Source organism: Trachemys scripta, chromosome 3 (assembly GCF_013100865.1).
Source record: "Trachemys scripta elegans isolate TJP31775 chromosome 3, CAS_Tse_1.0, whole genome shotgun sequence".
NCBI classification, from domain to species: Eukaryota; Metazoa; Chordata; order Testudines; family Emydidae; genus Trachemys; species Trachemys scripta.
The window spans coordinates 108,802,371-108,819,031 of record NC_048300.1 but is presented as its reverse complement, the minus strand read 5'-3'; the positions used below and the strand labels follow the sequence as shown (position 1 = coordinate 108,819,031).

Here is a 16,661-nt window from a genome sequence, read left to right as displayed (position 1 = left end):
ATTCATTAAAGTACCCTGACTAGATTGCTTCCTATCATGGTGACTTTTCACTAAAGTGAAATACATTGCGAAGCTGATCTCTTTATTAAGCTAATATCTTTTAAAATTAAAGACGACGGCAAGTTATACAGGATGTTAACTGTGTGTCTGTTTGTTGAACTTGATTTACTTCATTTCAGCTTTTAATTTAGTCAGATAAAATAAAAAGATCAAAGAAATGTTCTGCCTAATACAGAAAGTGAACTGCAGATTAACTTTTTCATTCTAATAGTAAGACATCTTGTAATCAAACCAATAGGATAATTGCATTGCAGGAGAATGAATCTTAGAAACTGACTTCCAGGAAAACTGCACTGATTAGTTATAGTTCCTTTAAGAACAGATATACTCACAAATAACTGTGAATTAAAAGTGGGAATGGTCTATTAAAAGTGCTTCTGTTTTTCTTGTTATAGCACTGTTAATGTTGAATGTGAGAGCAAATGAAACTCCCATTTCAATTCAATGGCAAAATATTTTAATTGTAAACCAAGTTGTTTTTCTTTCTTTACTCATTTTAAAAACAAGTAATAGTTCTTATAGTAAAACAAACTTGAAAGTCTCTGCTGTATCATATATTAATTTTGGAATTGCATTCACAGTGGTAACACTCAAGAGTATATGATCAGATTTTCAAGATGGCCTTTCTACATTCCTCCAACTGCTTCAATCAGCCCTTTTATTGAGCAGACTATACCTGCTAAGCTGCAAAGGAAACCCACAATAAAAAGAGAAATGGCTGCACCTTTCTCCAGGAACGCTAACGTTCCCCATTTAAGTTTTAAGTGGAAAAGAGAAGGAAGAAGAAAAGTCATAGCAGCACCTGTTACACTGCCTGTTAAACCCATCAGCAGAGCAAAATGTGGTATGAACATGGCCATCAGCAGAGTAAACAAGAGGGCCAAGCCTCTTAAAACTACAATAAACAGAGGGGCTCTGTAATCAGAATGATTACTGCTAGATATGCAAGCATGCAGTATTTCTGTGACTGCAAAAAAGGGCAATGGGTAAGACAGAAGAGCCTTGGCTAAGAAGCACAAATTCACCAGGGTTTTCAGGGATGCTGGCAGGTTGTCAGTAATAACTTCCTTTGTCTCTTCACCCCAGGTCAGGAATGCAGTCAGTGCAAAGGCTGTCTTGAAGAGACAAGCAAAAAAGTGAGTCCAGTTCAACATACAGCTAAATTCCTTTGGGTTTTTCATGTTCCCTTCAAGAGTAGGAAGAAATATTTGTGAAGTGTAACTGAAAATGATCACCCCCACTGAGACCAGGAAATCCTCAAACTCAATGGAGAGTCTAAATCTTGTCCAAGACCACTGATGTATTTGTGTCAGACAGTAACTCATCACTATGAAGATGATAATGAAATGGACTAAGGAGCAAAGCAGGCTGAGTTTGGAAACAATGCTGAGAGTTTTGATAAACACACAAGGCAGCAATGTTACAAACGCAATTACAGACCAAGTTTTCTCCGTCACTGGTAAATATGGAAAACTATGTGACAGCAAGTTCCCACTAACAACCAGATACAAAATGCACGTCATGATCAGTTCCATCACCTGGGTCACATTGACAACTATGCCACCTAGTTTGGGAAATCGCTTTTTACAGCAGGCATTAGCAATGTCTTCATATGTGTCTCTCACTCTTATGAGGTGCCCATCTTCATTTTCTTCGTACAAGCAAGCGATTAGAATTTTGCCAGTATAGCAGCAGAACATTGCAGCCAGGATAATAAGAAACAGCCCACTGTATCCACTGTGGAGAAGAGCATATGGCAATCCTAGAACAAAAATTCCCTAGAGAGAGAGAGAAAGAAAAGATAGGACAAAAAACCTTGAGGCAAAATGTTTACTAGAAGCAACACGTTCAAACCTGCATCTGTTGAGTATCAACTTTTCCATGGTGGGAGAATTCTAAGTAAATAACAATAGCAAAAAAATTGTTTCTTTAGGATAAATGAAGTTATCAGCAAAAATAACTGCTCGCCCAGACACATATGTACAGATAAGCTAAGAAAGAGAGAATACGAGGAAATGGTAGAGACAAGTTCCTGTTTAATATTTAATGCTGATGTGATTAGAAGCATATTTTAAAAGGCTCATAGGCAGTTATTCAGTCAACATGCATATTAATGGAGCAGGTTTAATAATAAAATCAAACAGCTGTAGTAGCTGCTGTATAAGTTTCATCCAAATATTAAAATAGTATCTTAGGCAAATCCAATAATGACACACGGCTTTGCTTTAAAGATTATACGGGGTCATAGTTAACAGTCATCTGGAAATAAAATGCCATTAGTGTTTGAATGGGTTACTTCTGCAGCAGTCTGAAACCTTATGGATTCTTTGCTGTTGTATTCATTCCTGAAGTGAACACCCTTGTAGCTGAGTGGCTAGAAAGTTTGGCCTTATTAATATGTCTAAAAATGAATGGTGGGTATACACATACTTTTCTCCAAACATTTTCTCAGAGGAATTGGATTATATTAGTTTTATACAATGCACAGTCCCACACTTCAGGTTCATGAAACACCATGTTCATTGTCTTTTGCAAATGTGTTTTTGTTGCTTTTTAATTCAGATCCATACAAAACTATCAAATTCTTGAACCCAATAGGCATGCATACAAAAGATTCAATTTAAGCTAAACGGCATCCCTGACATTTCTTTTTTCCCAGGTGGCAAAGTTGAAGGTATACAATGTACATTTGTCGGACTCTCATCAGTGTTTTGTGTTCTTGGTGATTAAAATAAAATGGAAGGGAAGCAAAATAAAGCTAAATTTATTACATTATTTTATATTATGTCTTACAGCATTATAGGTGAGAGTAAAATGTAAGTATTAACACATTTAACCAGGCATGGTGGCCCAAATCATGAGATCCTTGCTGAGAGTCATGTGCCATCAATGGGGCTACATGCAAAGTAATATGATTAAATCTCTTGGTTTGCAAATGCTTAAACATGTGCTTAACATGACTCACATGCGTAGTCTCATTGTGTACAATTAATCATACATGTACGTGTTTATATGATCAGGGTCTTCATTTGTGCTCAGCATGAGTAAAAGTGGCAGAATGTGCCACATTATTTACATAGGGCCTAATTCTGTCACTCTTATTCAGTTTGTGTGGTAGTTTACTCAGTGATTACTTTGAGAATAAGATATTACTCAAAATGAGTAAGGGTAGTGTAATTGGGCCTTTGCACCCAGATTCTCAAAGGGGTTTAGGAGCCAACTCCCTTTGGAATCAATGGGAGTTAAGCATCTAAATATCTTTTGAAGATCAGGGCCTTAGTCCTTACTCAGGCCAACTCCTGTGGATTTCAATGGGAATTTTAAAGACCTCAGGATTAGGTCCCTCATGAGGTTTAGGTGGGATGAGCACAATTTGTATGTCATTTGTAAGGGAAAATGGTAGAAAAAAGAAGTAAGATCTAGATAAGAGGTTCGGGGGTGGGGGAGAAGAGAAACTAATGGTAAACTATTGAAAGTAATACGAAGTGATCTCCTTTCTTGTCTCCCAGCCATAAACTAACATACATTGTAAGTCAATGACTACAGGGGACAGTCAACAAAGGAGAAAGATGAGCAGCCAACAAATTACAATGGCATCTTTACACTAAGTTACTAAACAAGTTAGATCACTGATCTTGTGCACCAGTGGTATTTGTTTTACTTGACTTTACTGTAGGTACAGATACCTCTAACGTACAGTTGGATTAAGATTGCAGGATTACTCTTAAAACATGGGTACAATTAAGGATGTATTTAAGTGTGTATGCATTACATTTCTTATTATTGCTCAGACTGTTGATTACACTTTACTTTACTTGCAGTGGGGTGGAGTATTTTTAAATCTTTGGGAAAGTCATTTTATTGAGGTATTGTAATGTTTGATCACCTGTTCATCCCACTCTTCAGTCACCAGGACTTTCCAAAACCAGACAGTGACTGCAGTCAGCGTCTTAATTCAGTTCTATTCAGGTTCTTATACAGTCCTCATTACCATAGTACCTGAGCAACTTCTGGAAGCACATTAAGCAATGCAATTAGAATCCCTTATGTATATTTAACAAATATTCTTTGGAAGTGTCCAAAGCTTCCCCAATTTCTGGTCACTACTCGTCTTTATTGAAAAGACGACAAATCTGGCTATCCACAGAATGCAAAAGGTGCATGTGCAATGCATCTTTTGAGAGCATGCACCTTTCTGGTCCATGCTTCTTATTGAGTGCTGCAGGTCAGGCACTTCCCCAAAGAACAATTTTTCTTGACTATGAAAACAATTTACAGGGATTGCCCCAATACCAGAATGGGTCTGATAGCATCTTAAAGAAACCATGTTCATAAGAAAATCAGTCGAAGAATCTAGACATGGAGGTATTTTTTTGTATCAGCATGTGGACAATGCTGTGTCCTTAGTTCATTACAGAGTGGAGTAAGTTTCTCTCTTTTCTTCTGCATTCATAGTATTTTTTTTTTTTTTAATTATGGAATCCCAAGGTGCAGTTGGGAGTTTCAAGAGTATCTACTGACCCAAAAAGATGACAATATAATTAAGCCACAGGTAGGTGTCAGAACAGGCCTTGCCCACACAATAGTGTCTCCCCTGCTGAATTTAGTCCATTAACATTTATATAACTCTCCTCATCCTAGACTAAAGCATAAGTCTTTCAGACAACATTATCTCATCCCACAGCCACTGACAGCTTTCCCCATAGTAATCTGTTTTCTTTTATTTAACTGTTACTTTAATCAGAGCATGGCATAACTAACTTCTAAAATCCCCTTGCTATTTACTTATATCCGATGATTTTTCTTTGGTTGCTAACTCAGGACACAGTTGTGACCAAAGCCACATTTTTCTGTCTTCTGAACTCAGGCCTAATTACTCTTTGGAAAAACTGGCAGAACAGTTACACAGAAGTAATCTCAGGATTTGGATAATCTGTCTACTCTTTCTTAAAATAATCCACAAAAGGTTGCCAATTTCAGTGTACCTGGAAGCTTGATTTGAGTTGACAAATGGAAGTTTAGACTGAACATTTCCACAGTAAGCCAAATTGATAGTGTCTGAAGTCCCTCTTTTGCTTTTATTTTTTAAATGTATGATTATGGAGGATGATGCTCAGAGACTCAGGCACTTTACTGTTTCTGCTTCCTTCAGCATCCTCTTGATAACTGAGAACAGCAAGCCTCTAGCCTCCTGGCCGTAACTGGTCAGTAACCAGAAATGAGCATTTGGGACACTTCCATAATGTGTGTGTTAAAATAAAAAGTGGCACTGCCTCCATTGTCTCTCCAGAATCTGTTTTATTACTGACATTCCTTTTTAAAAACATTTTTGCCAGTGTCCTTTGGCAGCCGGTTGTCAGTTTTGTACTACACGTCCAAAAGAGTTAATGATGAAAAGTGAGAGTCCAAATAAAGCAGGATCTCAGCCTCAATCTCCTGTTCCTAACTCACTACAAGTGATAATTACTGCAAGGACACTTTCTACATGTCATCCAGGTTAAAAATAGGAGTTTCAAAGGAAAAGATACCTCTAGGAAGCACTTTTCAATGACAATGTCATATAACTGCAGAGATAGCGGGTCAGATTCTCTGATTTGTTAAGGCTGTTTCATTGTAAAGCAACCTGAAAAAGCTTGGAAGATCCCTCCCACATAAATAAAACCTCACATGGTGTAAGGGTGCTGTAACAACTCCTATGCTACTTTACTTCCCAGACACCCATATAGGGGTTGAGTCTAATGGAAGGGAGTGGGGTTAGTGTATCTCGAAACCCTGGTGATCATTGGCTGCTGTAATGAGGCCATAGGCAGATAGGCATAAAGTGGAATACACACTGGGGTCTAGACTGGCGATTAGACAGCCTTTGCAACAAAGACCAGCAAAAGTTGATTAAAGCAAGGGAGCATGGGGCAAGCCCCATCCAGAACTCAGGCCCCAGCTAGGGGCTATCAGCTCAGCCACAGCATCCCCATCAGGAAGCAGACAGATCTCCCAGCCACCCCCAGAGGCACCAACCCAGTCGCAGTTCCCTGCCAAGGCCAAATAGTAGCCAGGGTCAGAGTTACCTGGATGCCAGTCCAAAGAGATGACAGAGTCAGGCAGGACCATGGCAATCCTACAGCTTATTCAATGCTGCAAACTTGTCAGGCCTTAGTTCTGCTCACTAGTTCGCTCTCGTCAGTTATGTAAATAAGGGGATACATATTCACCAAATATACAAATTAGTGTTATGTCATTTAAAGAAACTCTCCAGATTTCTGAATTTCCAGCCTTAACAGGGCTTTGACATGCACGTCATACCGACTACTTAATTTTACAAGCCATTTCAGCCTATAATGTACCACACCCCAGTAAAAACAAAGCAGTATCCCTCACAGGAAAGATAACCTGGCAGAAAGAGAAGAGACCAAATCATGCTAGGAAGAGAATGAAGTGAGAAAGGAACAAAAAGAACCATGTAAAAAATTGGTTCAACCTAAGCGCTAAATTAAATGGAAAAAATAAAGTAGGAAGTGAAGTAAGTACAAATAAATGGATAAATTAGTTAGTAACAGGTGCCCAGAATATCAGCTGTATTGGCTTAATATCAGAATAGATGGCAAAAAGGCCAGAATGCTATGAAGGTGCTAGGTTAACTCTAATAAATCTTCCATTTGATTTGCCATTTGCAAATATTATACAGAAGTAGTATAATAGGCTAATCCTAATATTTCTGCAACCATATACTTGGGTGTCTATGTGAATCTGGGTTAGGCATCTCCTTGGAAGGGCAGGAGGATGAACGTATGAACCCCCCAGGGCCGGCTCCAGCATTTCTGCCGCCCCAAGCAAAAAAAAAAAAAGCCGCGATCACAATCGTGACCGGTGGCGGCAATTGGAAAAAAAAAAAAAAGCCGCAATCGGCAGCAGCAGTTCAGCGGCAGGTCCTTCGCTCCTAGAGGGAGTGAGGGACCTGCCACCCCGAACTGCTGCAGGTGCCGCCCCTCTCCCTTGGCCGCCCCAAGCACCTGCTTGTTAAGCTGGTGCCTGGAGCTGGCCCTGGAACCCTTCCCAAAAATATACTGTCATACAATGCTAGATTAAGTTGTTTAGGGATATCACCTCAGATATGTTATTTTTCCTGTATTTACAGAAACATACACTTCCACACTATTTATATAAAAATATAGATAAGCGATTATTTGAACCAAAGCTAGGTTTTGAAATACAGCAAATCCCTTAATCTTGTACAATTAGAACAGAGCCATGTGCAATAGTACCTGGGTTTGTTTTGTTTTCTTAGCCTCTTCAACAACCTACTCGGATATATCAGTGGCTTTTGCATTATCATTGTAGAGGGACTTGTGGTTGTTTTCTATTTTATTTTTAATTTTGAAACAATAACTTCAACAGCATCAGATAGAACAACTTGAATTTAGCCTTCCTGTTCTTTAGTTTATTTTAAATAGGGATGAAGGCTGCCCTGCAACTCTGTGTCTCCAAAATGATGTCTGAGAAAAGAAACTCAGGGCCCTAGTAATTTTAAATTTAGTTCTGTAAAGAAAAATATAGCTACACATTTTCTATGCTGGTATTTCAAGAATTTAACTCTTGTCTTAGCTTGCATTATTTGTGACTCAGAAACCTGTCTGAGTGAAAACTATGCCCACTGGAATAATAGCAGAAAGAGAATTTTTATGTAGTTCTCTCTCAAGCTTCCAGAGATTCATTTCCCTCCCATAGCTTTTAAGGCCAGAAAGACCCATTAGATCATTTAGTCCAGTAGTTTTCAACCTTTTTCATTTAAGACCCCTAAAAATTTCAAATGGAGGTGCAGACCCCTTTGTAAATCTTAGACATAGTGTGCGGACCCCACAAGGGTCAGCGGACCACAAGTTGAAAACCACTGATCTAGTCTGACTCTGTAACAAAGGCTATAGAACCTAGTTACTCCTGTAGTGAGCCCAATAACTTGTATTGACTAAAGTATACTCTCAGAAAGGAATCCATGCTTGATGGGAGGATAGCCAGAGATGGAGAATCCACTACTTCCTTAGTAGTTTGTCCCAATGGTTAATCACTCTCACTATTAAAAATGTCTGCCTTATTTCCAACATAATTTTTTCTGGCTTTAACTTCTAGCCATTAGTTCTTGCTAAATTATGGAGCCAGATTGTTCTGTACTGTCCTGTATCATTATTACCACTCTGCTAATCTTTGTCAGCAGTCATTTTATATTTACCTCTAGGCCACTGGTAAAATATTGAATGGCATTGGGCCTGGTACTGATCCTTACATAACCCCACTAGAAACACCCCCATTCAATGATGAATCCCCATTGACAACTACTTTTAGAGATCTGTCAGTTAGCCAGTTCTTAATCCATTGATCGTTTGCTTTATTGGTATTGTACAGTGCTAATCTTTAAATCAGAATGTTGTGCATTACCAAGTCAAAAGCCTTACAAAAGTCAAAGTATATTACATCTACACAGTTATCTTTATCAGCCAAACTTGTCATCACATCAAAAAATGAAAGCAGGTTTGTTTGATGAGCTGTTTTCCATGTTTCTATCTTTTAATTCTTTATTGATTGAACACTATAGCAGCTTTTCCATTATTTTGCCTAGAATCGTTCCATTCCATTTACCCTTTTTGAATACAGGTAGGACATTAGCAGTCTTCCAGCTTTTTGAAATTTCCCCAGTATGTCAAGATTTATTACATTTATTATTGTTTTTTATTTATTTATATTACCGTTGTGCCTAGAGTCTCTATCGTGAACCAGGAATGTGCTAGGGGTTCTACAAACACAGGACAAAGCAATGACCCCATCCCCAAGGAAAAAGACTAACAAATTTATTAGTCTTTTTGCAGATACAGACTAACACGGCTGCTACTCTGAAACCCATCCCCAAGGAATATACAATCTTTACTCATCAGCAGACCACAGGTTTCCTCAGCCAATTGCCCCTTCACTTTCTTGCTGAACAAGGATGGACTTTTAGTTATTTTCTTGTGTGGGGAATTGTGGCTTTCTAGCCATCTAATAAAGTCTTCTTAAACAACTCTCACTTTTAATTCACATTTTTCTGTCGACATTTTTCTTCCCAATCATTTTTGCTATTCATTTTCATCAGCTTTGGGGAATTAGTCCTTTGGAAGCACCAGGAATATATATTTGATTGTTTGAGACTGTCCTCTGTTTGCCCATAATTAATGTAATCGGAGCCAATGATCAATTCATCTTCATGTATCATAATGAGGTCCAAAATTGAATTACCTCACACTGGGTGCTACACCCTTTGTGTTAGAAAATTACCAAATGTAATTTTTAGAAACTCTAATGCTGTTCTACTACTGGTTGCATGAGATATCTGGAATATGTCCCTCAAACTGAAGTCCCTCATAACAGCACAGGTTTCTTTAAACACTTTACAGAGAAGCTCTTAAGAAGCAACTCATCCCGTTCTTTGGTTTGATTCAGTGGTCTATAACAGCCCCCACCAGTATCCTTTCTGGGTTTAGTTACTGGGAATATTGATCCATAAGCATTATTCTGACTTATCAATAACTCTGAAACAGATAATGGTGTCTTTATTGTAGAGTGTCATCCCTCCACATAAACACACACGCACACACACCCCAATTCTTTTACCCACTCTATCCTTCCTAAACTGGCTGTAATCAGTGATTTTAACATTCCAATCATGTGACTCAGTAATGCCAATTATATCAAATTTCTTCTCATCAATGAGCATTTCCAATTGCTCTTGCTTGTTACCATACTCCTAGCACTGGTATTTAAGCAATTGAAAAACATGTTGTCACATTCTTTGCCACCTCAGTTCAATTTGTCCATGACACACTGAGTTTGAGTTTGAAAACACAAGGAGCAGTTCTCCACAACCTCAGCTTGTTCCTGGCTGGTATAATCTTATGGATGGATCCAGCTCCTTTTAATAATAATTGAAAGACTTCAGTGGGAGTTTAATTAGGTCCTTAATTCCTAGCAATATCCTTTTTTCCCTGGTATTTCTGCTCTCAGCCAGTTCAAGCCTGCTTCCAGCTTCAGGGAGGAAAGTGACACAGGTGTTTATTCTGTGATTAATGCCTGCAATTACTTCATGTACTGAGAGAACTTTGTTCGGAACTGTTGGTCTGTAAATCCTTCAGCTCATGTAAACAGGTACGGATTGTGATGAGGCAGATAGACTGCTTGGGATGGTATTGGAGGATATTGAGGAAAATAAGCTGCTTGGTCTGCATTCATTGTAAAATGTGTACGTCCATTTGGTTGATACAATAATCACTGAGTTCGCTCTTACTTCCATGAATAGCCAGAATTATTTGTGAGAGTCTCCACGAAGATTAAAAGGGAGAGGGGGAGAAAGGAAATGTCTCAACAAGAAGTGATTGCTGCTATTAAATGCGAGAACTTCCCTCCACCAAAAAAGTATGCTGGTTTTAAATATTTGTTCTAAAATTGAAATAATATGCTTGTGGCTTAATGCTGCATGATTTCATGGAAAATGCTAGTGTTGCAAAAGTTCCCAGTTTTCTGTCAGAATATACTGAATCCCACAAAATATAACCTGCAAGCAAATTACCTGTTTAGGAGAATACATTGTTTCCCTTAGTCCCAGAGGAGAAGGCAGGCACAGTAGATACTGTAGCTAAAGGAATTTGAGAAATGGTATTATGCATTGCATATGGAAGCAGGGAAAAGAGAATAAAGAAGAAGGTAAGTTACATCCATAACAGCCATCACGTTTGAAAGTGAGTTGTACCTAGCAAGCTGGAATCACTGTCCACTCATCTGATTCAAATTTATCAGTTCATAATATACTTATATAATAATTGATAGGAACAATATAACATTACAGTTATATGACTTTCATCCAGAAGGTTCCAAAAGTACTTTATAGAACCAAATCCTCTCTAGCCACTGCTGTGAGGAGGAAGATGGATGTTGCCAGGTATATCCTCCACTCTAGGTACCATGCTGGCCTGGACAGGAATCAGCATGGGCTATTGAGTGCATCATGAAGGTTATCTGGCTGGATATAGTGCATAGCTACAGTCCATGCTGCTCCATTTCCCAGCACAGCCCCTGCACTAAAGGCACTCCTCAGTAGAAACCTGTCCTGGCCAGCATGATCCCTAGAGCAGAGGATATACTGGCAGCATCCCTCTTCCTCCTCACAGCACCAGCTAGAGAGAGTTTGGTCCAGTCTGTAAAGTACTTTGGGAATCGTCTATATGAAAAGCATATAGCTATAAAGTTATTTTGTTCACATTAATTATTATAAAAGTGTTTTGTGAATTGATACATCAGTATGCACTGCCATGGTTGCTACATCTATTCTGGAATGTTAGGGAAAGATCCGGCTGTGCAATTTGAATAGGGAAGGGCAGAAGCTCGCTATACCCTCTTCTCCTTCTCCCCCCTCAGACCTCAAAGGGCAGGAGCTCACCCACCACTAAATACAGCCACCTCTGAAATAAAACACAGCAGCTAATAGCCATTGATGCACTATCCTCCATAAATTTATCTAATTCTTTTTTGCACCCAGTTATACCTTTGGCCTTCACAACATCCCCTGGCAATGAGTTCTACAGGTTGACTGTGCACTGTGTGAAGAAGTACTTCTTTTTAAAACGTTCCGATTATTAATTTTATTGGGTGACTCCTGGTTCTTGTATTAAGTGAAGGGGTAAATAAAAATCCCTTATTCATTTTCTCCACACCATTCATGATTTTATAGACCTCCATCATATTGCCCCTTACTCATCTCTTTTCTAAGCTGAACAGCCCCAGCTTTTTAAAGCTCTCCTTATATGGAAGCTGTTCCATATACATTATCATTTTTGTTGCCCTTCTCTATACTTTTTCCAATTCCAATATATCTTTTTTGCGATGGGTTGACCAGAACTACATGCAGTGTTTAATGTGTGGGTGTACCATGGATGTATGCAGTGGCATTATGATATTATCTATCCCTTTCCTAATGGTTCCTAACTTTCTGTTACATTTTTTTGATTGCCACTGAACATTGAACAGATGTTTTCAGAGAACTATCCACAATGATTCCAAGATCTCTTTCTTGAGTGATAACAGCTAATTTAGACCCCATCATTTTATGTGTAGAGTTGGGATTGTTTTCTAGTGTGTATTACTTTGCATTAATCAACATTGAATTTCATCTGCCATGTTGTCCAGTCACCCAGTTTTGTGAGATCCTTTTGTAACTCTTCATAGTCAGCTTTGGACTTAACTATCTTGGGTAACTTTGTATCATCTGCAATCTTTGCTACCTCACTGTTTACCCCTTTTCCCAGATCATTTATGAATATGTTGAAAAGCACTAGTCCTGGTACAAATCCTTGGGGAACCCCGCTATTTACCTCTCACTCTTGCCCCCATTGTTGTTGCCCCTTCAAACAATTCTAATAGATTGGTGAGGCATGATTTCCCTTTACAAAAGCTGTGTTGACGCTTCCCTAACATATTGTGTTGCTCTATGTGTCTGGTAATTCTTACCATAGTTTCAACCAATTTGCTTGGTACTGAAGTTAGGCTTACTGACCTGTAATTACAAGGATCGCCTCTGGAGCCTTTAAAAAAATTGGCATTAATGTAGCTATCCTCCAGTCATCTGATGCAGAGGCTGATTTAAGTGAGAGGTTACATACCACAGTTAGTAGTTCTTCAGTTTCATACTGGAGTTCCTTCAGATCTCTTGGGTGAACACTATCTGGTCCTGGTGACTTATTACTGTTTAATTTATCAATTTGTTCCAAAACCTCCTCTACTGACACCTCAGTCTGGGACAGTTCCTCAGATTTTTCACCTAAAAAGAATGGTTCAGATGTGGGGATCTCCCTCATAATCTCTGCAGTGAAGGCTGATGTAAAGAACTCATTTAGCTTCTCTGCAATGGCCTTGTGTTCCTTGAGAGCTCCTGTACCACCTTGATGGTCCAGTGGCCCCACTGATTGTTTAGCAGACTTCCTGAATCTGATAATAATACTTTTACACTTGACTTGCCAGAGTTTATGTTCCTTGCAATTCATCTCAGTAGGATTTGACTTCCAATTTTGAAAAAGATGCCTTTTTTGTCTTTAGCTGTCTTTTGTACTCTATTTAGCGGTGATGGTATTTTTTTTATCCTCTTGCTGTTTTTAAAAAAATCTGAGGTATACATACAGTTTGAGCCTCTATTCTGGTGTTTTAACATTTTTTAATGCAGCTTGCAGGCATTTCACTCTTGTGACTATTCCTTTTAATTTCTATTTAACTAGCCTCCTATTTTTTGTGTACTTCAACTTTTTGAAGTTAAATGCTACTGTGAGGGGTTTCACTGGTATTTTCCCCCTGTGATGGGGTGTCCACCCCACACAAGGCCTGAAGGGGTTAAGATGGCCAGAGGGGCCTAATAACCATCTAGGCTTCCCCTGGAGGAAGAGACAGGGAGTAATGACGGAGTTCAGCTGGATAGGAACAGGAGGGCCTGTATAAAGTTCAGTAGCTGAGAGCAGAAGGAAGCTGTAGAAAGAGAGACGCTCTGTCACTGTCAGGGTGAGACGGCAAAGTAGAAAGTAGCCCAGTACAGTAGTAAGGGATAGGATTGTGCTGACCTTGACTGCTATTTGTAGGGTCCCTGAGCTGGAACCCAGTGGCATGGTTAAGGTTGCAATGAAAGAGAAGACTTAGATTCATGTAATATCCCTGGAGGGCCAAGCTACAAAGTGGGAGCAGTTGAATACTGAGAGAGTGAGACTGAGGGTACATCTACACTACAGGGGGGAGTCGATTTAAGATACGCAAATTCAGCTACGTGAATAGCGTAGCTGAATTCGACGTATCGCAGCCGACTTACCCCGTTGTGAGGACGGCGGCAAAATCGACTTCTGCGGCTTTCTGTTGGCGGCGCTTACTACCACCTCCGCTGGTGGAGTAAGAGCGCCGATTCAGGGATCGATTGTCGCATCCCGACGGGACGCGATAAATCGATCCCTGAGAGGTCCATTTCTACCCGCCGATTCAGACTACCATGAAGGTCCTCAACTTTAATCTCTCACCTAACAGCCTAGATTTTGCCTCCAGGATCTCTCTCCTACCTTTCCATATGTCACTGATACCTACATGTACCATGACCAGCAACTCCTCCCCAGCACTGCTTATAAGTCTGTCTAGATGTCTCAAGAGGTCCACAAACTTTGCACATTGCAGGCAATTCACCACATGGTTTTCCTGGCCATCACAAATCCAACTATCATTCTAATTTTTCTAGCAAAGGTTTGCAAGTGGATGCAGATGAATCCTCTAAGTCTTGCTGGGAGATCTGCCCCTTTGCAGAGCTCAGCGTGGTCAGCTCTCATGATTTTATTGCCAGTCTTGCAATGTTTAGGCTTATTAGGGGTTCACCTTAATGTCTAATGTCTGCTTTGAATCTTGTGAAGTTTCGCCTTTCTCCAGAATGGCTGTCATCTCCCATTATTGTCTTTGGGACTGAATCCTCAGCATGCTGGCTCCGATGTCTCTTTAATGTTTGTAGGTGGGGGTGAGACTGCCCCCAGCAAAGTTGGCTTCTCTCTCCCATTGTTTCCAAAGGGGCTGAAGCCAGGCTGGACTCAGGAAAGATGGTAGCCTGGTAGTCAGCATTATGAGATCCAGACATGGGATAAGAGACTTTGAAAGTGCCAGGAAACAGATTGGGGGGAGTGGTGTAGCTGGGAGAGGAGAGGCACAGGACAGGAAATTATGAGGAATCAAGGGAAAGTGGATGGAGCAGGAGGAAGAGAGAGGTGAGTGGAGGGGGATATGGGTGGTAGTTGGGAAACTGATAGATGCAGGGGAATGTGAGGGTAAGAGGCAGACTGGGGGAGCAGGGGAATGAGGCATAGCAGAAATGGAGAACGTGATGGGTAGGAAACTGAGGCAAATATGGGAAGTAAGTGAATGTAGGGATAGATGGGAGACAGGAGGCTGTGTGGGGCCATGGATACAAATACAAAGAATGCAACATCTTATCCTGCCTAGTTAGTGTGTGCATGTGAAGGGGGAGGAGCTCCCCACAGCCAACGGATAGTAGAGGAGAGGTAAAATCCTCCCCAAGCAGCAAAGAGGGATGCCTGCATTTTGTGCACATATTTTAGGTTGAATTTTAAATCTGAGATGATCACCAACAAATTGGGGGTGGGTGGCTGCCCATTAAAGGTGGAAAAATCAGAAGGCAGCAAAAACAAGAAGAATGGGAATGGAGACTCCTAATGAGACACCCCATGCAAAGTAATTTTTCAGGCTTTAGACTTGGGATCCCATTAAACTCTTAAGTCTCATAAGAAGAGCACCGAGCTGTGGAAGGTCATGAAGAGATATTGAGGAGATTTTAAAACAAATCGAGAGGGAATACCCGCTCAGTGCCAAAACCCAAATGTGGGGCAAAGACTGAAAATGAGAGGCATGATGACTATTAGTAAAAGTTAAAAGGATGTTGGAGTCATCCTTTGTTTTATCCATACACATTTTTTTCTCATTTCAGTTGAATTATTCATGATTTCTGAGATCCATATGTGTAGATTACAGTAATCTAAGGGAGAACAGCTGGTCCATGTGGAACACAGGTATCAAAATAAGGGATGTTCTTCATATGAGGGACTGTTGAGTGGTACGGGAGGGTGGACCCAGCTTGAACAAAACATGTTCTGGAGGGGAAAACAGAACGATAAAAGAAGTGTTTGTCACAAAGGGCAGCTCTCTTGTAAAAGAAAGGGCTGCAGCTCTTGTAGCAGTTGGCACCATACAGCAACCAAAATGCTAGCTGAGGGGGCTGACAAAAACATCTATTTGTACTATAATTTGTCTCAACAGAGGAAATAGCCTGAAAGAAAATGAATGTACAGAAAATGTGGATATGAGTTAATGTGTTGTTTCATCCACTTGGATTCATATATGTATATTTTTGTGAAGTATATATTAGATTCAGAGATGATGTTTAGCTGGCTGTTTGGTAAAAGCTATATTTTCCACATGGCAAAACTGGTGCTACTGGCCAAGCAGAAAGGGATATGTTTCTGCCAAGTAAGAAACATTGTCGGGAAAAAAAGGTTTGATTTCTTCCATTTAGCTTTAGGTGCATTTCATACAGCTCACTATTGCTGAGGCTAGGGTACAATTTGTCATCCTCAATAAAGTGTGTAATCAGTGTTTGGGGGGTTTTCTTATTTTCTTGAATAGCTCCATTTGCTCATTGAGGCAGAGCTTGTGCCTTTTCTAGTGAATCTGCTGCTGCTAGAGTTACACACCTGGGGTGAATTGTAGATTAACCATGTATGCATGGTGGGGAAGAAGTTTTGCCATTTGGAAATTCTTTTAATAATAGCACTAATACTAATTCTACTAAGAATATATAATGTAGTAATTTAGGTGCATGTCACTTACAGAATTGAATACTTCAACTTCTGTAGTGGGGAAGATTGTTGGTTTGAATCAATCTTTATTTCTAGACAAACACTAGGGGTCACCCTTCTTTATTTTAAGACCTTGTTCACTGCCCAGTTCCCACAGACAATTTGTTAATTGTAGGGGAGAGTGTTACTATAGAGTAGGAAAAGATT

The 16,661-nt window shown here is 39.8% G+C and overlaps 1 protein-coding gene across 1 annotated transcript in view; it reads right to left on the bottom strand.

The window, feature by feature from the left end:
- Positions 1-686: 686 nt before the first annotated feature.
- Positions 687-16,661, bottom strand: part of LOC117875496 (vesicular inhibitory amino acid transporter-like) — a 37,416-nt gene continuing 21,441 nt past the window's right edge. Inside the window, exon 4 of the mRNA XM_034766885.1 lies at positions 687-1,838. Coding sequence (XP_034622776.1) covers positions 687-1,838 — 1,152 coding nt within the window. The remainder of the gene's footprint in view (positions 1,839-16,661) is intronic.